At 31.7% G+C, this 27,986-nt stretch overlaps 1 protein-coding gene across 1 annotated transcript; it reads right to left on the reverse strand.

The window, feature by feature from the left end:
• Positions 1 to 11,586: 11,586 nt before the first annotated feature.
• LOC143075923 (eukaryotic translation initiation factor 4H-like) lies at positions 11,587 to 27,191 on the reverse strand. Its single transcript, XM_076251507.1, has 8 exons — positions 27,117 to 27,191; positions 20,953 to 21,151; positions 18,784 to 18,832; positions 17,966 to 18,030; positions 17,200 to 17,284; positions 16,622 to 16,897; positions 15,579 to 15,787; positions 11,587 to 14,646 (listed from the first exon to the last, which is right to left on the reverse strand). The coding sequence occupies exons 1-7, from the start codon at positions 27,164 to 27,166 to the stop codon at positions 15,603 to 15,605; spliced, it is 909 nt and encodes a 302-aa protein (XP_076107622.1). The 5' UTR covers positions 27,167 to 27,191; the 3' UTR covers positions 11,587 to 14,646; positions 15,579 to 15,602.
• Between the last annotated feature and the right edge of the window lie 795 nt (positions 27,192 to 27,986).

Here is a 27,986-nt window from a genome sequence, read left to right on the forward strand (position 1 = left end):
CTTCAATGTAGCGAGAAATTCCCGCACCCGGAAGCGTCCTTCAGTTGGCCCTTAAACAAATATATACTATTTCAGTGGTAATGAACGCCATACTAATTTCCAAATTGTACACAAGAAACTAAAATTAAAATAGTACAAGACTAAAGGCTCCTGACTTTGGACAGGCGCAAAAATGCGGGTTGCACTAATGACAGGACGACTGCCCGGATAGTGACAGGACGGTTGACCGGACGACATATAAATAGTCATAACTTTTTTGTTATTCGGTAGATTTGTTCAATATCTATAGACCTAAAAGATATAAAAATACATTTTATGAAAATCAAAAAAAATATTTTTGAGCAAATAAAGTTGACCGGACGGTATTCACACTCGCCGTTATGCGCTATACATATTTTCAACTGGTCGGCAACAAGTGTTGATTTCTCTTTTGTTTTACAATATTTGTCCAAGAAACTCAGGAATCTGTGAGATTCATAAATAAATTATACGAAAACATAAGTTTATAGTAAAAAAAAATGTTTTTCTGCTAAAAAAGTTGACCGGACGGTATTCACATTCGCCGATATATGCTTTAAATATATTGAAATGATCAATACAAGTGTTAATATCTCTTTTGCTTTACAATATTCGTCCCTGAAATTTAGGAATCTATAAAATTGATAAATATATTATACGAAAATATAAACTTCATGATAAACAAAAATGTTTTTCTGCCAAAAAAATGACCGAACGGTGTTCACATTCGCCGATGTACACGTTGATTATACATGTATGTATATATATTTTTTTTTTCAAGGATTTTAACAATAATTAAGTCATGAAACTGAGAAATCTATGGCATCAATAAATATATGATATGAAAATATAAACTTTCTTGAGAAGAAAAAATGTTTTCTTCAAAATAAAGTTGACCGGACGGAATTCACATTCGCCGATGTATGCTTTAACAGAAACATATGATACAAGAGATTCGCAACTCTAATAGTGTCTATTGTTGTATTTTATGTCTCTGGTTTTAAATATATTGACAGAATCGACACAAGTGTGTTTTTTTTTTCATTAAACCACGAAATCTTGTCAAGTTTTGCTTTCTTCGCGGAAGGTGGACTGTCAGTAAGAAGTATCTGATGATCTTGACTGCCATTATCAGCAAACCTTAATCTTAGTAGATTTCTGTGTTGATACAGCCTTCTGTTCTGAAGGTGTTTTTAACTTGACTGGTGTTTTCAACTTGGCTGATGTCTTTAACTTGACTGGTGGTTTGGGTGTTTTTTTAGACTGAGGTTCCAGGGGAAGGGACACTTAAATAAGTGTGCCTCCTAAGAGTCCGAGAAACTCTCAGGATGCACGATTTTGCGTAATTTCTTTTTTCAGAGCTTCTGTGGGTCTTATACGGCCGCCAGACCCCTCGCCGAATGGCGAATACATTTTGCCTCAATTTTAAAAGAATCTAGTTAAGCCCCTGGATACAGTAGAAACGAAACCTATAGTAATCAAACTTCGAATGCTTTCAAAGAAAAACTGAAAGACTCTAAGGTGATTTTTTTGTATGACTGAATTTAAATGTAGTGACAGACTAGTTAGTGATAGTGCAGTATTATACTAAAGTAGCTTTGTGTTCGGTGCCCGTACAAGGTTACTCCATGTTCCTTTATTTTCTATTATAAAGGGCTAAATACGACTTAATGCAAGTTTACTCCTTGTCACTTTTATTTAATCCATGACAGCTATCTAGTTTTATCTACAAAAAAGAGAGAGCCAGTTTAGTATTCTTAAATAAAAAGTGCAATTCCCTGTTATCTTTCATTGGATTCTGACTGCCAACTGATTATATAAGGTAATTAAATGTATTTGATGTCTCAGGTGTGAAAACTTAAATGACATGCATATGATTATTGGCTTGATTGGTGATTACGAAAGGTGTCAAAATTAGATAGTAATCTAATTAAATAATAAATATTTTAAATATCCGGTCTTCTAGTGTTCTGGTGAACTTACTCAAGTCAACATTTTGGACTCAAAAGTTTTTTTTATAAAGTATATATTTTTGTATAATATATTTATTAATCTCACAGATTCCTTAATTTCATGGAGAGATATTTAAAATGTGTCGATCAGTTCAATATATTTAAAGCATATATCGGCGAATGTGAATACCGTCCGGTCAACTTTTTTTACTATAAAGTTTGTATTTTCGTATAAAACATTCATAAACCTAAAAAAATTCCTTTATTTAATTGCAGACAAATATTGTGAAATAAAAGAGATATTAACATTTGTGTAGATCATTTCAATATATTTAAAGCATATATATCGGCGAATGTGAATTTCGTCCGGTCAACATTTTTTTGAAGAAAAACATTTTTATTTATTATAAAGTTTATATTTTCATATCAAGTATTTATTTATATCGGAGATTCCTTAGTTTCGTTTAAAACATTGTAAAACAAATAAGATATTAACACTTTTTTTTATCAGTTAAATATAATTAACGCGTACATCGGCGAATGTGAACACCGTCCGGTCAACTTTATTTTGAGAAAAACATTTTTTTGCATGAACCCCCTGAGGGGTTCATGCTTATATATTGGCGAGTTTTGGATGTGTCTATGGGCAACTCGATGTCTCTCGACCGGAAGTCAGAATAAAATTCTCGGAACGTCTCTAAAGTTTTCGGTCATTTATACAGGTCTTAACAGGTTGTTATCTACGTCTTTGATATGGTCCCTTGATGGTCCTTGACGACGCAATTATATTTGTTTTAAAACGACCACTATACACTGTGTGTATCTGGGTCAATTATAACGTGGTATTGTCTGTTGTCTCGATAACATGTAAACTAATTATGTTTGAAGATTTAACCATGGAATTACTGTGTATTTCATCAGACTTACGGGAGAGAACATTCTGGTTAAAATATTAATATTTATAGATCGGAAAACAGAAAAATACTAACATGAACGTTAATTTATTATAAAATTTTAATTCAATTTTTGTTTGTTTGTTTAAATAGTTTAACCTTATAGCATCTACATATTTGTACTATAATGATAAAATTGAGAATGGAAATGGGGAATGTGCCAAAGAGACAACAACCCGACCATAGAAAAATACAACAGCAGAAGGTCACCAACAGGTCTTCAATGTAGCAAGAAATTCCCGCACCCGGAGGCGTCTTTCAGCCGGCCCCTAAACAAATATATACTTGTTCAGTGATAATGAACGCCATACTTATTTCAAAATTGTACACAAGAAACTAAAATTTAAATAATACAAGACTAACAAAGGCCAGAGGCTCCTGACTTGGGACAGGCGCAAAAATGCGGCGGGGTTAAACATGTTTGTGAGATCTAAACCCTCCCCCTATACCTCTAGCCAATGTAGAAAAGTAAATGCATAACAATACACATGGTACGGTTTTGAAAATTGTATTCATGTGTGTCCAACTATCCTGCACGTCTTGATTCATTCACATTATAGATCACATTTCAAAAGCACACTAGCGGTTTGCGTTCTCAAAAATTCCGGATAAAATGTCAATGAATCCGGAATCAAAACATTTAATGTAGGCCGTTTGACATTCGAATTCAATATTAAATTACGATATGTGATGACGCAAATGCGTATTCTTTTCCTGAGTACCAGTGAGATGCTTTCTATTTACTATTTCGTGCGCTAAAATACTACTTGCATGTAATACTATTAAATTCACTCGTGAAAGCTTATTTCCGTTTTTGTATCTAAATTCAGGACACGGCAGAAAGAGCTTTACATGAGACTTTCAAGCACGGTCATCATTACTAACATTATTCTGACCTCGAGTTGTTTCTCTCATCGCCGCGATATAGCCTGTTTGTGCTAATGCGGCGTAAAGCAACCAACAATCAATCAATCAATCTTTTGTTTCTTGTTTGAGTCACTGTCCTATTTTAAACTTTGAACTTTTCGAAAAGCTAAGGATTGTCTACCCAAGGAATAGATTCCTTAACTTTGTAATGTATTTAGCCTTTTAACTTTTTTCATTCGAGCGTCACTGATGGGTTTTTTTGTAGACTTAACTCGTGTCTGGCGTTTTTTATATCTTCATACCTTTTTATATACATTGGTTATTTTGAAAGTGTGTACAGGTATTCATAAACTTCTGAATTAAGAAATTCTTCGGGAAAACTAAGTTTCCCTGTAGAATGTTTGAATTGAATTAAGTAAAATCCGGAAATCCTTAAAATTTGAGATGTTTTATGAATCCAAAATAAGTCTCTTCATAACAGGTCCCAATCAATTGCATGCCAAGACAACTACAAATACAAGTTGAGAATATAAAGGCATTCATGTAGGAAACAAATTTTAAATATAAATATATGATAGATAAAACAAATGCATCCAGAATTCCAGATTATAAAGCAAACTGAGTGCATAAATTTATATTGCGATAGGTTTGTGCAATTTGCATAAGTCATCCGGTTATTAGAAATTAGGATTTGCCAAAGGGTTATAATCGGAAAAAATTATGTACATTCCCAAGTAATAGTTAAAACAGTCGAGCTTTAAAATAATTATTCAAATAGAAGCTGTAAATATATATTTTCAACTGGCTTCTTCTATTCACAGTCAATTATTTCAATTCAAAAGCAAACACAAATTTAGCAACAATCTTTTGGTGACCCGGCATTCAGCAGTCTTAGGTTTATGTATTGCTTTTCTTTTTCTTTAAAGAAAGCAACTTGTTTTACTATAAAGTTTATATTTTCGTATCCAATATTTATTATTATCATAGATTCCTGAATTTCATGGACAAATATTGTAAAACAAAAGAGATATCAACACTTGTTGTCAAGGAGTTGAATATATGTATAGCGTATATCGGCGAGTGTGAAGCTTTCGCGTCGATCCGGCCCAAGTCGATCCGTCCCACGTCGATCCGGCCCCACGTCGATCCGGCCCAAATGTAAAGTCGATCCGGCCCCAATAAAAAAATATTTTTATAAGGAATAAAAATAAAGATATATATTGAAGTAATTCATAAATGTTTATGATTTTTATTATAATGTTAAAGGTGTACGGTAAAAAACAAAAACAAAATATTTTCTTCAGATGAGTATAAAACAACTAGGTTGATTATGTTTTTATTACAAGTTTTCAAGATTATTGGGTATAATTATATTAAAACAATTCAGACATCAACATTAATCAGCAGTAATTAGCGTTTTCTTTCAATTGACTGTGATCCTAACAAGTCTTTCATCTTGTGTAATAACAAATAGTTACATACACAACGGTACAAGCCTTGGATTAAAGACAGCATACTCTGCAGACAAAGCCGTCAACGTGTTCATCAAGAAGGTGTTAGCCCTACCATACCTATATGTCTTTTGTCTATATGTTTTTATAACATTTATTTATTATTCTTGATGAGCAAATATTATACATGTATATGTGTAGAATGATATAGTGCATTTGTTTTTTGATGAGCAAATATTACATATGTACGGCGTATGAAAGTTGCTGTATATCATGTTATTGTAGTGCTGCAAGTGTGACCCCTTTAAGTAAGTGACAGTGTAAAACTGTTAGTGTAAATGATTTAAAAGTTATATATATTTATGTGAGAGTCAGAGATAGTTAGTATGTATGATGTTATTGTTATATTTTAGTAGTGCTGATATTATATTTTAGAGTGTGAAAACGTGCATTCAGTGTCATTGTTTTGTTTTTTTCTTGCAATAAAGAATAATGGATACTCATATAACTTGTGTTTTTTCTACACACAACTATTCAAAATACTGTCAAATTTATGAAAAATATATCGATATAGGAAGATGTGGTGTGATTGCCAATGAGAAAACTCTCCATCCAAATAACAGTTTATAAAAGTAAACCATTATAGGTTATTATTATATACACCAAACAAAAAATCAATCTATAAAGACCCTGTTGATATTATAAAAAAAAACCAAGTAAATAGAAGCCTGTGATGTTCCCTGAAAAAATACAATTTATAATTATTATATACACCAACCTAAACCAGAAGATCAATTAATCAGGATTTGATTTAATTAAGTGATTACATTTGGCATTACCTTAGTTCACAATCATCAGACAACTGTTGAATAAACAAACCAATTATAGACTAATGATTTGATTAATCAAGTCAGTATGATGAGTTAAATTTAATAGGTTCCAGTGGACTGTAAATATTTATTTAGATATTCTGTGTATGAACAAAAAGAAAATGAAATCGCCATGAGTTAAAGTTATCATGGAAAATAACTTCATATTTTAAAATATTTTGAAGCTGCTATACAACCAACGACACAATTAATAACAATCTTAACTGGTACTCCAATACTTCACTTACCTGTTGTCATCCATCATCGGACACTTTTTGCAAATTCCATTTATACTGTGTCACAAATTCCTCCAAGATCAATATAGTTATTTCTTATTTTATTATGGGGCCGGATCGACTTGGGGCCGGATCGACGTGGGCCGGATCGACTTGGGCCGGATCGACTTTGGGCCGGATTGACTTGGGGCCGGATCGGTTTGGGGCCGGATCGACTTGGGGCCGGATCGACGTGGGCCGGATCGACTTGGGCCGGATCGACTTTGGGCCGGATTGACTTGGGGCCGGATCGGTTTGGGGCCGGAACGACCGGATACCAGTGTGAATACCGTCCGGTCAACTTCATTTGCTCAAAAATATTTTTTTTCACTTATTTTGTTTGGTTTTCATAATACATATTTTAATTGGCTATATCCTTATTCTATCCCGTCATTTCCATTTACGGGAAAGAATGAAATGGCATATATATTTTATGTTGTATATCGTCTAGCGTGAAATCATGAATAAAGGAAAGATTGCACTGCCAATATTTACCTGTATTTCTTACATTATTAAACGAAATAAACTTCATTAATTACTAATTAAGGTCAAATTACTAATATCGTTTATTTCGTCATTAGAGTTATAACTTTTATTACGAAATAAACCAATATATAGATTGTACCATATTTATTGAATTTGTATGCATAATACGGCATAAAATGAGAATCAGTTAAACATGAATACAAAAATATCTTTTAAAGACAAAAATTAAATAATAAATATCGTTTATTTCGTAATTAAAGTATTATAAATAAACTTTGTTACGAAATAAACCGATATATAGATTATACCATATTGATTGGATTTATTCATACTAGTATACTAATACGGGATAGTTTAAACTATCCCGTATTTGGCATCACAAATTGAATTTTCATATTTCTTTTCCCCCCAAAATATCTTTACCCCTTTTTTTATAACATCTCCCCAAAGAAAACCCTTTCTTAAACTTTTATATAGATTAATTAATTATTCTTTTCTATTCCGTAATAAAATACACTTTTCTTACATAAAAGACACATTTTTTTATAGAAATTGTCTTCTATATACTGATCCTCATTCTATCCCGTATTTGATATAAAATGACACTTTTTTAATATAAAAAGACACTTCTTTATTGAAATCGTCTATTGAAATCGTCTTCTATATACTGATCCTCATTCTATCCCGTATTTGATATAGAATGACACTTTTTAAATATAAAAAGACAGTTCTTTATTGAAATCGTCTTCTATATACTGATCCTCATTCTATCCCGTATTTAATACAAAAAAACACTTCTTTATTGAAATCGTCTTATATACTGATCCTCATTCTATCCTCATGATCCTGTATTTAATATAAAAAGACACTTCTTTATTGAAATCGTCTTCTATATACTGATCCTCATTCTATCCCGTATTTAATATAAAAAGACACTTCTTCATTGAAATCGTCTTCTATATACTGATCCTCATTCTATCCCGTATTTAATATAAAAAGACACTTCTTTATTGAAATCGTCGTATATACTGATCCACATTCTATCCCGTTTTTAATATAAAAAGACACTTCTTTATTGAAATCGTCTTCTATATACTGATCCTCATTCTATCCCGTATTTAATATAAAAAGACACTTCTTTATTGAAATCGTCTTCTATATACTGATCCTCATTCTATTCCGTATTTAATATAAAAAGACACTTCTTTACTGAAATCGTCGTATATAGTGATCCTCATTCTATCCCGTATTTAATATAAAAAGACACTTCTTTATTGAAATTATGGGAGAGAATGAGGATCAGAATAAAACACATCTTATGACATTTTTTTATGAAGATATAAAATAAAATCTTTCCTTTATTCATCTAAAAAAAAATAGCGGAGTTTGATATGTGTTGCAAATCGGCATTTTTCTTCAATCCCGTACGGGATAGAAACACGATATAGCCTTTATAAATTATTCATTTACGGGAAAGAATGAAATGGCATATATATTTTATGTTGTATATCGTCTAGCGTGAAATCATGAATAAAGGAAAGATTGCACTGCCAATATTTACCTGTATTTCTTACATTATTAAACGAAATAAACTTCATTAATTACTAATTAAGGTCAAATTACTAATATCGTTTATTTCGTCATTAGAGTTATAACTTTTATTACGAAATAAACCAATATATAGATTGTACCATATTTATTGAATTTGTATGCATAATACGGCATAAAATGAGAATCAGTTAAACATGAATACAAAAATATCTTTTAAAGACAAAAATTAAATAATAAATATCGTTTATTTCGTAATTAAAGTATTATAAATAAACTTTGTTACGAAATAAACCGATATATAGATTATACCATATTGATTGGATTTATTCATACTAGTATACTAATACGGGATAGTTTAAACTATCCCGTATTTGGCATCACAAATTGAATTTTCATATTTCTTTTCCCCCCAAAATATCTTTACCCCTTTTTTTATAACATCTCCCCAAAGAAAACCCTTTCTTAAACTTTTATATAGATTAATTAATTATTCTTTTCTATTCCGTAATAAAATACACTTTTCTTACATAAAAGACACATTTTTTTATAGAAATTGTCTTCTATATACTGATCCTCATTCTATCCCGTATTTGATATAAAATGACACTTTTTTAATATAAAAAGACACTTCTTTATTGAAATCGTCTATTGAAATCGTCTTCTATATACTGATCCTCATTCTATCCCGTATTTGATATAGAATGACACTTTTTAAATATAAAAAGACAGTTCTTTATTGAAATCGTCTTCTATATACTGATCCTCATTCTATCCCGTATTTAATACAAAAAAACACTTCTTTATTGAAATCGTCTTATATACTGATCCTCATTCTATCCTCATGATCCTGTATTTAATATAAAAAGACACTTCTTTATTGAAATCGTCTTCTATATACTGATCCTCATTCTATCCCGTATTTAATATAAAAAGACACTTCTTCATTGAAATCGTCTTCTATATACTGATCCTCATTCTATCCCGTATTTAATATAAAAAGACACTTCTTTATTGAAATCGTCGTATATACTGATCCACATTCTATCCCGTTTTTAATATAAAAAGACACTTCTTTATTGAAATCGTCTTCTATATACTGATCCTCATTCTATCCCGTATTTAATATAAAAAGACACTTCTTTATTGAAATCGTCTTCTATATACTGATCCTCATTCTATTCCGTATTTAATATAAAAAGACACTTCTTTACTGAAATCGTCGTATATAGTGATCCTCATTCTATCCCGTATTTAATATAAAAAGACACTTCTTTATTGAAATTATGGGAGAGAATGAGGATCAGAATAAAACACATCTTATGACATTTTTTTATGAAGATATAAAATAAAATCTTTCCTTTATTCATCTAAAAAAAAATAGCGGAGTTTGATATGTGTTGCAAATCGGCATTTTTCTTCAATCCCGTACGGGATAGAAACACGATATAGCCTTTTAATTCCTTTCAGGTCTACAAATATTAAACAAATCTACCCAATAACAAAAGAGTTATGACTATCTATATCTCGTCCGGTCAACCGTCCTGTCACTATCCGGGCAATTGTCCTGTCATTAGTGCTTCCCCAAAAATGCGGCGTATGGAAATATGAAAATCTGTTAGAACAGATGTTAAATTAGCTGTTATATTATAAAACAGTTTGTATGTAGTCTACCATCAAGAATAGGTTGAAAGCCTCAAACCTTAAACTTTCTAAAAATTCAATTGGCCCATAACGATGAATCTATTCTATTTTTGACATATATACATATTCAAACCCCAGGAAGCATTTAGCTTGTATGGCAATTTTATCATTTTTGGAAGATATTTTTTTCATGAAATGTTATTTTCTGTAAATATTGCGAGATCAACAATTTTGTTTGCATTTGATTTGGAATTATGTTTGTTTGTTTTGTAAGGATCAGATAACTTTTACAAACAAAAAATATCATACAAGTACTAGAAAATGGCATTTTGTTTAATTCTAGCAAAATTTTTAAAGTGTTCAGTATTGACCTTTGGACGTGTTTGAACGAAAATTGCACTGATGAATTATTGACGACCGACCAAAACAGAAAATACAGCTTTTGAATGATATATTATATAAACTTATCATAGATACCAGGATTGACATTTTGTATTTGCACCAGACACGTTTCGTCTGCAAAAGACTCGATCATCAGTGACACTCGAATCCAAAAAAATGTTAAAAAGGCGGTATGTTAGGTTGGTGCATTAAAGTCGTTAAAGAAGCACCCTTTTGAAAACAATCACTCACCTTTTAAAAGTATGCCACAAAACAATGATTCTTGATAAATTGAAGTATATATTTCTTCGAATGTTTTAAACTTATCATAGATACCTGGATTGACATTTTGTTTTTGTACCAGACGCATTTCGTCTGCAAAAGACTCGTTATCAGTGACACTCGAATCCAAAAAACAGTCAAAGGTGTAGTGTCAGTTACCAATATGCCACAGTAGCTTCGTTTTTTTAAACACCAACCATTTATAAAGAAAAACATGAAGCTTTATTGTTGTAGTCATCTTACAGTCATCTTGTGTCGTATTTGGCACAACTTTTTGAAATTTTGGATCCTCAATGCTCAACTTTGTACTTCTTTGGCTATATAAATATTTTGATATGAGCGTCACTGATGAGTCTTATGTAGACAAACCATATGTCTGGCGAACTTAATTATAATGCTGGTACCTTTGATAACTATTTACACCAAAAATATGTCTGTAGTAAAACTCACTACATGTATTCAATTCTTTTTTTATTATACTACATCAATCATTTGTTAAAATGAGATGACTAAACAGAGCTCACAAATTCATGAAGCTCCTTCCAAATTTTTAATGTTCTCATCACTGCCACCGTTTAGCAAAACTTTTGGTTCTTTTCATTTATATCTATTCTTCAACGTTCACTTTAGGTCTTTGATTTATATAAATCCTCTTATGGTTCAATGTCAAGTCTCAAGGATATCAGCAGTGCAGTAGCCATTACTTTCTAGGTAAATGTATGAAAATACAAGTATCATATTACTAGTATATTGAATATACTTATTATTTGGTGCAGTAACAGACACAACAAACACTACATGATTCCCTTAAATGGTCATAGTTATAATGTACAACCTTCCATAAAAGACACAAAAACCACTGATATGTTACAAATTTATTATTATTTGTACAGTGCAATCTGTACAGCATATACAATTCATGTACATTTGAACACATTTATTATGTACACAATGAGGGATAAACCAGCTAATATCAACAGCGATCACCAAACCTACTAACAAAGCTCGTCTTATCGACCCTCATCTTGTCATGAATGTATGCAATATTTCCTACACATTTCAATGTAAACAAACAACTTAGTTCAACAAGGAAGGAACTGTAATACTTTTGATACTTCAGCCATTTTTAATGAAAATCAATTTTTTTTAAAGAAGTAAGGGCATATCATATGCTATAATATTGTAGTAAAATAATAATTGTAAAAAATAATAATAAAAAAAATAATGAAGTATAATCTTTTATAATAACAGAGACACCACTCTGACTAGAGATATTGTGATATAACTTGACAAATTCCTTCCCCTACACCCAGCCTGAAAATGATGTTGGCCAATTATCAAAGAGATTTCTCAAACAGAGGATTTGCTGTTCTTTCATCATCATCATCATTTAAGACCTTTTTAATTTAAAAATTTGAAACTAGGATCATATTACATCTTTATACTTTTCATGGAAACTCATCAAACTGTCTCATATAAAAAGACAGTGTGATTTCTGTTTTAAAAATAACAACTTGCATCGAACTGGTTTATTTCAATGATGAATCTGGTTTCTGAATGTTAACCCCAAGTCTATGGGTTTTTGCATTGTTGGGTTGTTGTCTCATTGACAAACAGCAAACACATATTTTTATTCACATTTTCGAGTTCCTCTAGTTTTCTAACTTCAATGTCAATAAAACAAAAGTATGAAATTATGTTTAAGACTAAAATTTAATAAAATATTTGCTCCAAAAATCCTGTTATATAAAAAAAAGTCTATTCATTTCTATTCATTTTATGTGTATTTCACTATTTTATGTAAAACAATAGGAAAATGCCCACTTCAATATTACTTAGTCCTTCACTTATAAAACCTTAATGTTCAAACAATGTGTGTGTGTGTATATATGCAAAGAATAGCAGCACTAAATGTATAACACCAAGAACCATTTACATAATAACCAATTTTTTTGCCAGTTGTTGAATAAATTAAACATTTGTCCAGAGCATTCAAAAATGTTTTTGGTATTGAATTTAAAATTGCCCAGGTAAAATAAAGGCAAGTCTATTGTAAAGTCACCAGACTTGTATGTTTTTGACAGAAAATACTGATTTCAGCACCTAACAACATATTAAAATAGCACTGGAGAACATTTGTAATTATTTCACAACATGACCAAGAAATTGGTTAACACATAAATGGTAACTTATATAATGTACATAATTTGAGTTACACAGCTGAATGTTTGCAGTTTAAATAATAAATGTCTGAAAAGCAACCAAGGACTAAAAAAACAAAGTCAAGAACAAAGAACACATCACTAACACATAATATGTAATGATAAATATTCTTCTCAAACAAACAGCCCTTACTCACAATATAATAGTCACTTAATTGTAACAATATATATATACAAAATCTTGTCAACAAACACCAAGCACTTGTTATATATGAAAAAATTTACATGCCATGATATTTATGGGTCTTTCTATATTATCTTCAAAATTTATCATCTAAACAATAAATAAATGTATCAATTACTCATCCATATAAATGATTAAGGAGGCTCGAGGGGATAAAAATTTCAGAAAAAATTAAACATTTGTTTTTCACTACAAATTTTATTTATTACCTTTTGTAGTTGTTACTTTATCATATGGTACAAAAATCATTCAAAACAATCAATTCGTGTTGGCCCCAGATAACATTTAAAATGTATACATCATTGAAAAAGTTCCAAATTATCTCCCTTTGGTGGAAAAATGCCTTTTTTTGGCTTTAAAATTGAAATATCTTTTTTAACTCATCGGTGACATATATTTTTTAATATAATTTCCATATAAGCTGTACTTAAACTAAATTATTGTAAAATTTGAGCGATTTCTGTAATAAATTTCTTTTTTTATTTCGATATTACCTATATTTCTCCTATTACTTCAACCACCTTTACAAAAATGTATGCTTCTTTCGAAGGCAGATTGTGAGAGCAAATGAACGGTGACCCCACTTTTTTATTTTATTTTTCTATTAACTATAAGATAAAGTTCATTTATAGAAAAATATAGAGAAATCCTATATAAATGATTTAGACCCGCGAACCCCCTTAAGATATAGTTTTTTATTCTTCGTAATGAGATGGTTTTTTGAATAAATGCAAAAGAATGGAGCGCTTTTCTATAGAATTTCTAATATTTTTAATATGGAGAACTGAATTGCAAAAGAAGATAAAATTACAAATCTGTTATCCTGATTTTCAAAAAAATCGTCCTGAGAAAATTAATGAACGAATTACTTAAAAACATGTTTGTGTATGATTCAATTTATAAATTTCATTGAAAAAAAGAAGAACTTAACCACTATTTGACTTGAACAGGAAATCCTATATGGATCTAATAAATCTAACCAGATATCATGTATAAGCCTACATTCAAATTGATTCATGAGCTGAAAAAAGCAGACATGAAAATCTGACGGATGATGACAGCAGTGACCATTTTGACATAAAAGAAAATTTTAATTTGAATATTCAAATTTCCACTGCATCTGTTAACAACAAAGAGGCATTCTTGTTTGATAGAATTTGAATTCACTAAATTGACTAACAGTTTTAAAAACACAACCATAACAAAACGTCTATTTCCTATCTAACTAACATATGGTGCAATTAAAAGATCTTCGCCAAGACTCCTAACTCTTTTAATAATAAGCTATAAAAATATGCTAAAGGAACAAATGGCATAATTTCATTGCAAGTTTGAAACAAGGTTAGAAAACAACAATTTCATTGGAAATAAATGTTGGGTAGAAAAATATATGTTTATTAACATCAGTAACAATCTGAAAATCTCTGTGTTGGTCATAATTCATGTAATTCTTGGTAAGCGCTGGCCACATGGACATCTTGAGAATAGTGAGACAATGGAGCACGTTTGAGTTTCTGAAACAAGAAGAGGTATATAAGTTATACACTGTATATCATGAATATAGTCTAGATACTAAATTGACAATAGTATGTTATGAAATAATATCAGTCAAATAAATAAAAGTGTAATATATAATGTTGTTCCAGTACCTTTTTGCATAGTTCCTTTTTAAATTCCAAGGTGGTGTTCAGAGATGAAGGTCAAAAACTAAAGTAAAATATTTGTCGACAACAAATAAATAAATATAAATTCCAAATGATTTTAGTTTCCTACTTACTGAACAGTTAACAAAAATGAGAAAATCAGAGGGGATATCAATTTGATGACAATGATTGAGAAATAATTGTTTAATTGAAATATGTGTACGAGTCTTTTCAGAAAAAAGGGGGTCATTTGTTTACAAATATAATTATGTAGTTATGAAAAGTAAATCGACCAAGATATTTAATAAATCAAATTATTATAGAAATAAACTAGAATATTTCATCTATCATCTAAATGTCTTCAGGGACAAACATGATATCATACAGCTAGATAATGAGAAATATTACCTATATAGTTTAATCATAAAAAATTAAGTAGTAGGCTAAATTAAAATTTTATAACAATAATATTTATTATTATTACCAAAAACGTCTTTAAAAGGAAATGAATTCTCAGCATAAAGTAAACCAAATAATAAAGAACTGACAATTACACAAAAAAAAAATCTAAAATTTCTTTGAGATTTTTCATACTAGAAGCATGTGACAGACAGCCACCTATTATTATAATTTAGCTTTATTACTATTTTGATCGTAGTGTCACTGATGAGTCTTATGTAAACGAAAAGCATGTCTGGCATATCAAATTATAATCCTGGTTCCTTTTATAACTAATTAGCTTACTTCTTCCATTTTTACAGAAAGTCAGGTAAACCTACATAGACACATAACTTCTAACCTACCTCGACACATAAGTATTTACACAGCTATTCTTGATTACTTCCTTCACTAACGTTTCTGCTTCTAGTTTTACTTTCTGCGTCTGCAGCTGCTTCACGTGGTTTGCCAGTACCAAATATACTAGTGTTACGTCCAGCTTCACTCGTCTGAAGAACTGGAGCCGCTACTGTTCTTGGCTTCAGTTTTAGTTTAGGCCTTGCTGCTGCAGATTCTAAATAAATAATTAATTTATGATTTATACTTCAATTGCAAAAATTTTACTTTTAAGATTCAGTTATGTTTGATTCAGACATTTTTCATCATATATTCTAAGCTTCTTGGTAACACAGATTTATTAAGTTCTGATTGACATGAATGCTATAAAGCATTGAACAAAACTGATTATACGGTATAAAATTAATAAAGGAAACAGGGAAAGCTTTACTTATATAAATAGATGTCTCTTTTTAGTAGGTTAAATCTCTTTAATAATTCATTTTTTGTAACATATTTTAGTCAGGGCCATGTAATTGACCATGGGTGGTTTTTCTTTGTTGCTGTTTATCATATTATTCAGGTTTTTTTTGTACCGTTTTTACTTGTGTTGTTCTGTTGCACCATTGCCAGGGGGAGGGTAGGGCATCAATTATCATTATTACCCAGCCACATTCTGTTTATGTGCCTGTCCAACATCAGGAGCCTGTTGTTGTTTGTTGCTGTATATATAATTATTTTGTACATTGATTAGGTTGTTAGCTTTCTTGCTTGAATTGTTTTACAATTGTCATTTCAGGTTTCTTTTAATACTTTGCTATGGGGTAAAGATTTTTCTCATGTTGAAGACTGTTCAGTGAAGAAGACCTATTGGTGACCTTCTGCTGTTGTCTATTATATGGTCGGGCTGTTGTCTCTTTGACACATTTCCCATTTCCATTCTCAATTTTATTGTTACCTTCTACATCATTTAAACTTCTGTGGCAAGTTGTATCATTGGCATTCCTACCACATCCTCATATTTCTATACTTATGTCATACATGTATGTATGACATATGCATTATCAATTACCTGGGGATGGTTCACGAAATTCCTCTTCCCGCATAGGTGGACGGTCTTGTCTTGATCTGCCACCACCTCCATAAGATCCACCACCACGATCGTATCCTCCTCCTCCTCTACTGCCACCATCAAATCCTCCTCTGTCTCTGTAACCCCCTCCTCGACCTCCTCGTCGATCACCATATTGACCATCATGATCATTACCCCTGTCATTCCATCCTCCTCCTCCATCCATGCCCCCTCGTCCACCTCTTCCTCCACCTCTATTTCCTCCACGGAAACCTCCTGAAATATAGCAGACAATTAAACACAATGATGTGAGGATGCTTAAAAAAAAAACATGACAGATTATAAAGTATGATTTTTTTTCTATCTCATCACATTTAAAACTTTTTTCATCATAAGATTTTTTATTTAAAGTTTTTTAAACCAATTACATTGAATTAATAGAAAAATAAAATTCTCATTTTACACTAAACTAAAATGTTTTCAAATTGGTTCTCTTCATTCTGTATATGAATCTCTGCTTACAATTAACTTTTTTTAAATGATATACTTGCAAGAAGTCTTATCCTTTAAAACGTTACCTTGACCTCCACGACCTCTACCCCTATCTTTCCCTCGATCTCTACTTTCTGCAATGTCAACTCTCAGATTTCTGTCTTCAAATAACTGAAACATTAAAATTGTTTTATAATATGTTGTGAATGCAAACTTAAAGACTGCACAATATATAAATATTCAATCTTTACTTTACTATGCACATTTTTGAATCAATTTGTTGTCACTTGTTGTTTTTCTAAATTTGAATTCTTCAATAACTTATTCTATAAATATGTGTCTGTAGGATATTAAGAAGCAACAATTTGATTTTTATACTGTATGACAGATATTTGGAATAAAAAGGTTTCTGGCCATTCATTGGCTAGTCTTTTTATTGTCAGGGTAACACTCAGTGTCTGTGCTTCTGTGGTATAAGCTTTGCTCATTGATGAAGGCTGTATGGTGACCGATAGCTGTTAATTGCTGTGTTATTTGGTATCTTAGTGAAGAATTGCCTCATTGGAAATCACACTACATCTTCTTTTTTTTGGAAATCACACTACATCTTCTTTTTTTTAATTTCCCTAAAGTGTTGTTGTTATAAGACTCTCTACATTTATTTTTTTTTATCATAACGACCCTGCATACCCGAGGTATCCACTTTAAGAACTCTACCGTATTACAGACTCAACAGGCGTTGGTTCACTTTTGTTTGTAACTGATTTTTTTTTAATTAGTATCCAATGACTCAAATGCTATTAATTGCCCTTTGATCTTAAATCCAACTAGTAAGTATAATTGTTTACTTACTGCACCATGATAGGTGAGAGCTTCTTTCAATGAATCTAAATCTTCAAATTCTACATAGGCAAAGCCTGAAAATAATCATACAAATATTGTAAATTTAGAAATTTTGGCATCCATTTGGTATTGCAACTGCCGAACTTTGGACAAAAAAGTGAGATAAATTATTGCAATTTTAGATTTTAGAAAATGTTGCATGTATTCTATATATAATGTTATCAGATTTTAAATGAAATTTTCATTAAATAATCTATATCATAAAAATTGTTGCAATAAGCTTCGACTTCATAGTCAACAGACTTTTACATTGTCTTATGTTTATGCATTAGCTGTATCTTAATGTTAATCAAATACTTTTACTTAGCTCTTCAGGGCTGATCCCTTTGAATACACCCCTTTCCGAGAAAAGCCACTCTTTAAGTAAGGAACTTGACCCCAATGGTTTTTTTTTCATTGAAGTTTGTCCTGAATAAATATTTTGATTTGCACTCATGTAGGTGTATTTTCAAGTTTTCTATTTGTTATTCCATTTGCATGAATGTTTACCATGTATATTAAAACCTCATGACACAAAAAGCTTATTTTCAACATTCAAAGGTATGTTGTCCATCCCATGTATGTTGTCCATCCCCACCCCCTTCCATTCTTCAGCTGTTCACCAGAGTTTTTGTCGTATAAGGTATTAATCCCTTCGATTGTAAATATATTTGATTGTGTGTACAACATTTTCTGTTAGTGTTAATCAGTTCTGTATTCAAAATGTAGGGTCTGATACTTTCATCGTTGGAGGAATAATAATAGTTTATTCGAAAAAAATATCATACCTTTAAATTTATCGGTATCTCGGTCTCTGACAAGCCGTACACTTCTAACCTGTAATCAAAAGAATAACATTGTTCACCATGCATATCATGTTCATTAATTGTTTCAACATGTTCAACATTAAAATGAAAATAATTATAAATTATAAAATGATGCTTGCCAATGAGGGGTTTTAGATGACCAGCCTCGGCCAAAAATAAAATAATGTTTGTTTACCCCCACCCGACCGACCCTGTAAAATCACCGCGACCTGAAAAAATTTATTGGCCATTCTTGTCCACTATTTTTTTTTAGCTATGTTGGTTATTGGTGATATCTTTCTGATGCTGTAGTCAACGAGCATTGGGTTTTGGTGATACCTTTCCAATGCTGTAGTCAATAAGAGTTTCAAATCAAGGTATTTTTGCATTGAAGCAACTACATGATTCGGAATCAAGGAAAACAAACAAAATGATTTGCCAGACGATTTGTTTGTATGCACATGATGCAAGGGTGATTTTTTTGAAAATAAAAAAAAAAACTGAAGCATCTTTCAACCCGCTGATTGCATCTTGATTTGCTTTGTGTCTAACCTCTGTTCCTGTTTAAAGGATAAAATATTAAAGACTTTGAGTAAAAATGGTCTGACTCGTGCTTTATTATCTATCTACTTTATCTTTGAACATGTTGAACAGGTTGGGCACAAGTCAGGAAATGTAGGATACATGTATTCCCTGCTTTCAGGGAACGTCCCTGTTTTCTGGTGTAAAACAAACCCAGTTTAAATGGGGTTTCCTTTTTTAATTTATGGCATGAAAATTACAAAAGGGCACGTTATAACTGCATCAGTAGTAAATACTTATTAAAAGTATTTTAGGAAATACAAAACATGAATATAAAGTGAAGCCTTGTTTCTTCTAGAACTCGAAAAAAAAACATACAAATCTTTGTTTAGGAATCAATTGCATGAATTGACCAAGCTGCATGATCCAGGTGTAACTGAACATAACTGAATTATGTTCACTTCTATTGAAAAATTTTATTCATTGAATTTTGATTCCCAAGTGATTAACATACATGTATCTTTTTGTCATCTCATAATTGATGATCAAAGGAATTGTTTTGTTGTGAGTTATGCATCAAATTTGACTTGAAATAAGCTTGATTTTTTAACTTAAAAAATACTTGCTATCACTAAGCATTGTTATCACAAGTAGAATATGCGCTTTTGTAGATTTCATTACATTAAATGAATAGGAAAAAAAGGAGGTCCCTGAATACTGTTTTCTTTTAACACCAGAAAACTGAGTTCTACACTGAATTAAAATACAGGGAATACCCAACTTTTCTTGACTTGAGCCTTACCTGTTGAATTTTGTACCAATTCAATATAGAAAACCATATCAAGGAATAAAATAAAATAATTTGCCTACCTACCTACCCATACCATGCATACCCTAACAACCTAAGTCGGGAGAGGGGAAACAAAGATATTTTTAATGTTGTCCCTACAAAGTCAATGCTTCCATTACTGATTACATTTCATAAATTTTTTTTTTAATTTTCAGGTTGTATAAAAATTAATGTCTATGTCTTGAATTTCTTAATTTCTAATTAAAAATGTGTAACAATATCAATCAGTAACTAGAAGTAGACATTATTTCTCGCATTTTTGCGCCTGTCCCAAGTCAGGAGCCTCTGGTCTTTGTTAGTCTTGTATTATTTTAACTTTTAGTTTCTTGTGTACAATTTGGAGTTTAGTATGGCGTTCATTATCACAGAACTAGTATATATTTGTTTAGTGGCCAGCTGAAGGACGCCTCAGGGTGCGAGAATTTCTCGTTGCATTGAAGACCTGTCGGTGACCTTCTGCTGTTGTCTGCTCTATGGTCGGGTTGTTGTCTGTTTGACACATTCCCTATTTCCATTCTCAATTTTATTATTTCAATAAGTGAAGTGAATGACAGGAAAGCATGTTCTTTTAAATACAACCAAGTACCCTGAACCCTGACTTATTATTTTTTATGTAAATAAATAACAGAAGATTTTCTTGGAAACATCACATGAACATGTACATGATAACTGTCTGAAAGCTTATAAAATTGCCAAAAAAACAAATTTCTTTATTGGTTTGAATTTTCATTGCAGGCATGTATTACTTTAGGTATATTTATATTCCAATTTATACTTACTCGTAAATCTTTAAATATTAATTCTAAATCTCCCTGCACTAAGCCATTGGGTAGATTACCAACATATGCTGTGAAAGGGGGTTCAGTGGGTAAAGGCTTCTGTCCACCTCCGCCCCCACCTCTTCCCCCTCCGCCACCACCTCGATATCCTCTGTTTTGACCACCTCCTCCACTATTGTAGTTATCGTAATTATCACTTCTGAAGAAGAAAACATATAATTGAGAGTTAAATAAGTGGGAAAGCATGTTTTTTTATTTTTTATTGTTGAAAAAATATGTTCATTTGTTTTACACCTTTAACATTCAGTGGCAAATGTTTGGTGCACATTTTGGACAGATACAAATGAATTATCAAAGAGTGAGAGCGCTACAAAAGAAACTGCGCTAAGGTAAATGTTTTAATGATTTTATATTCCTTATACATGATATATAAGTTATGTATAAGTAACAATATATATATATATACCCTGGTTCTTACAAGTTAACATATAATTCAATATTTAAATATCCCTTACTCGGTTAGACAAATACATGTACTGAAGTCTTCCATCAGGGGAAGGGGAGGCAAAAATTTCTTGAGTAGCTCATTAGCAACCCAGACATGTTGTTCACAGTGGTAACTTTAAAGTTTTGAAGAGAGGTTTCTAACAGAATGAACTGTTACAATTGACTTGGTATCATTTGAGAACAGCTTCATCATGATCATAGGCTAAACATCAATAGGACTTAATAAATGAAAACGTTTGGTTTTGTGAGGTCCATTTTATCCTCAAAATTAATCTTATACTCATTAACTCATACTAGTCCAAATAATAATGACGTCTTCAACACTTGAAAGGCTACGGCATAAGGCTTCAAAGAAAATAAAATATAATAGCCTTTCAAACCTTCTTAACCCTAGTACTGCCAGCTATAAATAGATTATCAGTTCACTGCAGTGCCATGATGCTAATTAGCCTCTGCATCTCACTGTCATGACTGTGCCGAGTTGTTTTCCAAAAAATTATCAGTTTTACACCACGTTATTGTTTTGTTAATTTTCTTTAATTTCTGAACATTTTAGAAAATAACATTGAATGAACTTGTTTTGCAGAATTGAATGCATAATTTCATATAGTAAAATAAGTGACAGTGGATTATGAAATTATTAAGTTAAATGAAATAAAAGTAGAAAAATTATGTTTTTATTTATTTGATCATTAAACATATTTGTTTATCTTATTTAATAGACACTTAAAAGTCAAATAGCTGTTTCAATTATTATTTCATTACTTCGTGAAACACGACTTTATGTCAAACCTGGTAATTTAAATATGAACCACGAGTGTGGTTTCAATGTTATTTACTTATTGTCCTTTCCGACGAAAAAAAAGTTTATAGTGTTTCGGTTTGTTTCTTTTAACTAATTTATTTATGAAATTTTAATCAATAATTAAACTAAAGAAATCTATCATCACTGGATTTTGTCCAACGGCAGAGTTTTAATTTCTTTAAAGCATCAAAGCGAGACCATGTGTATCCAGGTTTCCACTTGTTAAACATCGCTATTTTTTCATCATTTTCTAATTCATCCTCATCAAAACATAATCAAAGAGCTGAATAGCTCTGAGGGGAAAGACGGCCCTTGTTTCTATTCAATTTCTTTTTTTTTTTTTGGGAGGGGGGGGGGGGGGTATCTTTTGATAGTCTTCATATAAAGAATGAAAAAAAGAACAGCTAGAACATGTAGAAAGGTTGACAATATTGAAATCAATTGTTGTTTAATGTAATTTCCTTTCCTTAGTTTAGGATTCAATTTGGACCAATGGAAGAGATCTGCATCTTCTAAATATAAACAGGGTTCGACACTAATGCTAGCCCGCCAGCCCGAGACTAGTAACTTTTGTGTCGGGCTAGTAAATGTCCGTGGCGCGGTAGCCCGAGGGGCTAGTAAATTTATTTGTCATTGAACATCAATCTGTTGTACTTTCGGAAAAGTACAGTCCAAACGCCGGTCATATCTGACAACTTCGTCGAATGTTGTCTACACTGGTTCCACGATCTCTTTATTTACATACAGATACAGATACTGGAGGGTAAAATTTCTACCGTAAACCAGTCGCCATATATAGTCAACTCGGCCTAAGATTACTCGGCCCTTAAAGTAAGAATGCACCACGTTTCAAGATTACCCGTTTTGAAATAAACAATAATTAAACTGCATATACATATACATTTTGATTTTATTATATTTTATCATTAATCACATCAGAGATCCTGATAAATCGTGTGCATAGTTTATCCTAATTACATAGTCGTCGCGTAAATAGTTTAAATTGGAAATGTCCTTTCGTTCTTAAATTAGAGCATTGAAAGGTTCCCTGTTGAAATTTTCCTTTACTCCAAAGGTACACGTGGTGATGAAAACTTTTCGAACATCTCTGTCTTTATCGAATTAGCTTTTGTCATGTCGTCATAATTCATTTCGTATTGCTCGGGATTTATCATTACAGTTGCAATGGACTGAAACGAAAGTAAATTTCCGGTATTAATAATATTAAATGCGATTAGCTTCTTTTTGAGAGCTGAGGGGTGATGATGATAACAAGACTAAGCCATTGGTATCAGAAAGCGTCCATTGCACGTATCGGGATGTATGCATGTCATAATGCATTAACGAGAACAAGGTTAAAACTCGTCATGAGACAAATTACTCTGACGTCTAACGGCTGTTTTGCCAGACAAGCTGGGGCCGTGGGACGTCAGAGCTCGTCCCACGGCCCTAGCGTGTCTGGCAAAACAGTCGTTGGACGTCAGAGTAATCTCGGACTAGAGACAAATCAGTTGGAACATGAAGACTCCGCATCAGAAACCAAAAGTAAAATAGGGGACAAGTCAACTTATTTATGTAAATAAAATTAATCAAAAACATTGGTTTTTTTTTAATTTGATTATTTTATTTTATGAGTTTTTTGTAAGCAAAAAAAGTTTCCCATGAAATTGTGTCTTCTTGAACTATATTTCACAATTCATCTGTGAAATTTCGTTCAGGGACAGAATATCACATTTTTAAACTATAAAATAGTGTCCCCCTTAGTGAAAAATTGTCCCAAGTGCTTGGACATAATTTCATGGATGTTTTATAAAAATATGTCACAAGGGACAATTTTTCATAGTGTAGCTATTTTTTTCTGTCCCTAAAAAAGGGAAATAATTTAGCAATCATTGAAATGTTTTAATCAATTCATTAACAGTAAAAATGCAAGTTTTGACAAACAAATTCCTGCCGTTAGATTTCTTTGGTGTTCATTTTTTTTCATTTTTTTTTTTTTTATGAAGATGACAAGTATGAAATAGTTATTTTTCAGACTGAAAACATCTTCTTAAAAGGCCTCAGAATGCAGGATTTTGCATCTAAATTTCAAAAAATTTAAGGGGGGGCATGCCCCCAGACCCCCCTAGCAAGTTCGCTGGCCTATGGCCAGCTCACTCGTGGGCCGTTGGCCCACTCACCGGGCTACCTGACACAGAACAGGGCTAGTTGAATATGATTTTTACTAGCCCTGCGGGCTAGTGCTTACAAAAGTTAGTGTCAACCCCTGATAAACATTCGATTAAAGTTGATAGTTAATTATCTAAAATTCAACTGAATTCTGTCATTTAACAACAACTACAATATTTTTGGAAATTTTAATTGTGTACCACTGAACTGCAGGCTAGGGCCATTTTCCATTTTTTGTGACAGTACTCTAAGATTTTAAAGTTTTTTCTTAAGAAAGTTTGGACTGAAAAATCTATTCAGTTATAGATTTCCATTGATAAAAGTTCCCAGTTACAACTCTCATCACAGGGATACAGGTTCTAATAAAAAAAAAAAAACAATATGATTGATGTAAACTGTGTGAAGCTTGTTTCCAAATCCTACATTTTGAAATATTTCTAAATTTCATGAATAGGTACACACAACAAAATGCAACATTTTTAATTTAATTCAATTTATTTTTACCATTACAATGATTATGTTGGTACACAAAGATTTAGTTTAAATGGAAGACTACTAATCACATATCAAATGAAATTTCACATTTTAAGTGTTCAGATACATCAACTTTTATTTAAGTGGATAATTACTAATCAATTGAGGTGCTCCTGAATTGGAGGAAGATTCTCAAAACAGAATTTTACAGAATAAAATGAAAAAAATCGTTTCTCTCCCCTATCTCATGTATCCCCACGATCTTTGTTTACTTGAAAGTTGTTAACCTACAAATTAAAGTATTGCATGTTGATGTTTAAATCATCTACAGCAAACATTACTATGTTTAAATTTAAGAAATACGAATTTTTAATAAGTGCACGATCTCTGAGAATGATTTAAATAACCAGTGAAGGATATCCCTGCTTCTGCGTAGTGTGGCATTCCAACAATGACGTCACTTTAAAATACAATGTAGGTTGGATATATTTAGAAAATCTCGTCATACTGATTTTTCAGGATTGTAAAAGAAATGTGAATAGTGTAAAGGAGAGCTCAAGATACGATAATTTTGCGAGAAACAGAAGGGAAATGTGTAAAAAAGTGTTTAATGTCAAACTATTCATTTGTGTGTCTCCCCCTCATCAATTTCAGTAAGATTTGTTGGGGGGTTTCCACACTATAAAAACAAAATGAATGATGTGAGGGAATGTCACTCTGGTCAACCCCATAGGGGATTGACGGCTTGAAGCCGTCTTTCCCCAAAAATCCTTTATTACAATCATCATTTAGAATTATTTCTTCAACACAATCACGATTTTCAGGGTCTACTTGCTATAAAAACGCATCTCCGTCCGCTACTTCTTTGATGACTTCCGTTGTTTCGAATGTAAACAACAAACTACAGGGTGAATTTTGTCATCAAATAATTTTAGAATGGAATGCTGGAAGCAACCAATGAAAACATCTTTCTACGGGGAAATCCTTCTTCTGATGTATTATTGACTAAAATTAGAATAACTGCGTGATTTGATTGGCTAGAACTCAAAACCTTTACCTTGTATAGAAAGTCAATATAGCGACGACCGGCAATGAATGAAACTACCGGAAGTTATCAGTATATCAAAGACCGGCAGTAAAGTTATACAGGTCATCACTATATTTACGTCCTGCAGTACTAGGGTTAATTATTTGGACTAAATTCATACCTGCCTACTTTTCAAATGCCCATAGGGGTTTTACATGCATGAGGGTTTTTGAAGTCATAAAAAACCTTCCAGCGGGCCTTAAAATGTATTTTGATTTTATTTTATGGGCTTCTTCATACATGTACTTTCATTAAAAGCCTATAGCCATTATCAAATTAACTGTTTTGTTTGAAATTGGGGAAAAAAATCACTCTATGAAAATATCCAATAGGGAGCTTTCATGGGGGAAATCCCAAACAAATATTGACAGTTGGCAGGTATGCAAATAGTTATAAATTAATCATGATAATTGACCACTTTTGAGTTTGTCCGTGACAGGAAAAAAACTCGTCAAATATGGACATGATGAATGCCATCATGATGTCATTTACCAGATTGAGTGCATCGCCTGTATCCCTACAGTATAATTGTTCATTAAGCCTCTTAGTGATTATCATTGTACAGGATAAACTAGAAATAATTCTTGTTTGGTAGGTACTTAATCACAATTCCCTAATGACAGCAGTGCTGATTGACAAGTATGAGAATTCAATTTGCCAAATATTCATGCAATATAGCATCATAGTTTTCCAACCGATTGCTCAACATGTGAATGGAAGTGACCTAGGAATGATATTCACTGAAACCAGAGTTTTTGACCAAAATGCATGAGCTAGAAGTTTATTCTAAAAATTTTGGAAGATCATGAACATGAATAGAAAAAGAATGCACTGCTAAGTCAGTTATCACAGTCAATTAAAAAACATTCTTCAGATCTACACACCATAATGTATCTAGATAGAGGACACGAAAATTTATAAGTATAAAAAAAATCTAAAACATCGGAATTTTTTTATTGTATGTTTGCACGTGTGGTGATTTTGGTAGTAGTTTGGGTCAGCATGGCGGCTGTTTTTCGCTTAAATGGGTTATAATTGAGTCTAGCGTGGCAAAAGACAAGCCACTGAACACTTTTACATTGAATTTCAAGCAAAATGAGTGATAAACAACTGCAATCGGACCTGAATCTATCTCCAGATTGATAATTATTGTGTTCACCGTAATCGGCCATATTGGTTTAGAAAACCGGATGTTCCGGTCAATAAGAAGAGAATTGCGATGCGATCACATCATACAACATTAACAATGTCGTCTGCTGCACAATCATCAACCCAAAATAAAAAAATTGCACACGCGGATTTAGCTCCATTAGGCGGGGGGTAGAGGACCGAGACCTCCTTCATGTGGAAAATTTCAAAATTTCAAAACTTTTTAAAAATTTGAAATTTTGTTTTTTAAACTTTGATCACATGAAATACAAAAACTTAAAATTCTAAATATAAAAAAACTGAAAAGCCGAAGATGTGGTATGATTTCCAATGAGACAACTCTCTACAAGAGACCAAAGTGACACAGAAATTAACAACTATAGGTCACCGTGTGGCCTTCAACAATGAGCACAGCCCATACCGCATCTAGTCACTCGGCTATATAACTATCAGGCCCCGAAATGACAATGTAAAACAATTCTAACAAGAACACTAACTCAATATCGTTTTCAAATTTGATTGTTTATATATTTTAATATGAGGCAGGCATTACCTGTAAATGGGACGAAGTCTGTATGAATTTTTTTTTTGTAACTTAAAGGAGGCTCGAGGGTATAAAAATTTCAGAAAAAAATTAAACATTTGTTTTTCATTACAAATTTTATTTATTACCTTTTGTAGTTTATCATATGGTAGTACAAAAACATTCAAAACAATTAATTCGTGTTGGCTTCAGATGACTTTTAAAATGTAAACATCATTGAAAAAGTTCCAAATTATCTCCCTTTGGTGGAAAAATGCCATTTTTTTTGCTTTGAAATATCTCTTTTAACTCATCGGTGA

The sequence above is a fragment of the Mytilus galloprovincialis genome, chromosome 5 (genome assembly GCF_965363235.1).
Source record: "Mytilus galloprovincialis chromosome 5, xbMytGall1.hap1.1, whole genome shotgun sequence".
In the NCBI taxonomy this organism is placed as follows: domain Eukaryota; kingdom Metazoa; phylum Mollusca; class Bivalvia; order Mytilida; family Mytilidae; genus Mytilus; species Mytilus galloprovincialis.

Coding starts and splice junctions, on each gene's coding strand:
- LOC143075923 (XM_076251507.1), bottom strand. CDS start 27,166: ATGGCCGATTACGGTGAACACAATAATTATCAATCTGGAGATAGATTC. Junction 21,152..27,116: donor CAATCTGGAGATAGATTCAG/GTCCGATTGCAG, acceptor TTTCTTCTTCAG/AAGTGATAATTACGATAACT. Junction 18,031..18,783: donor AGATACCGATAAATTTAAAG/GTATGATATTTT, acceptor GATTATTTTCAG/GCTTTGCCTATGTAGAATTT.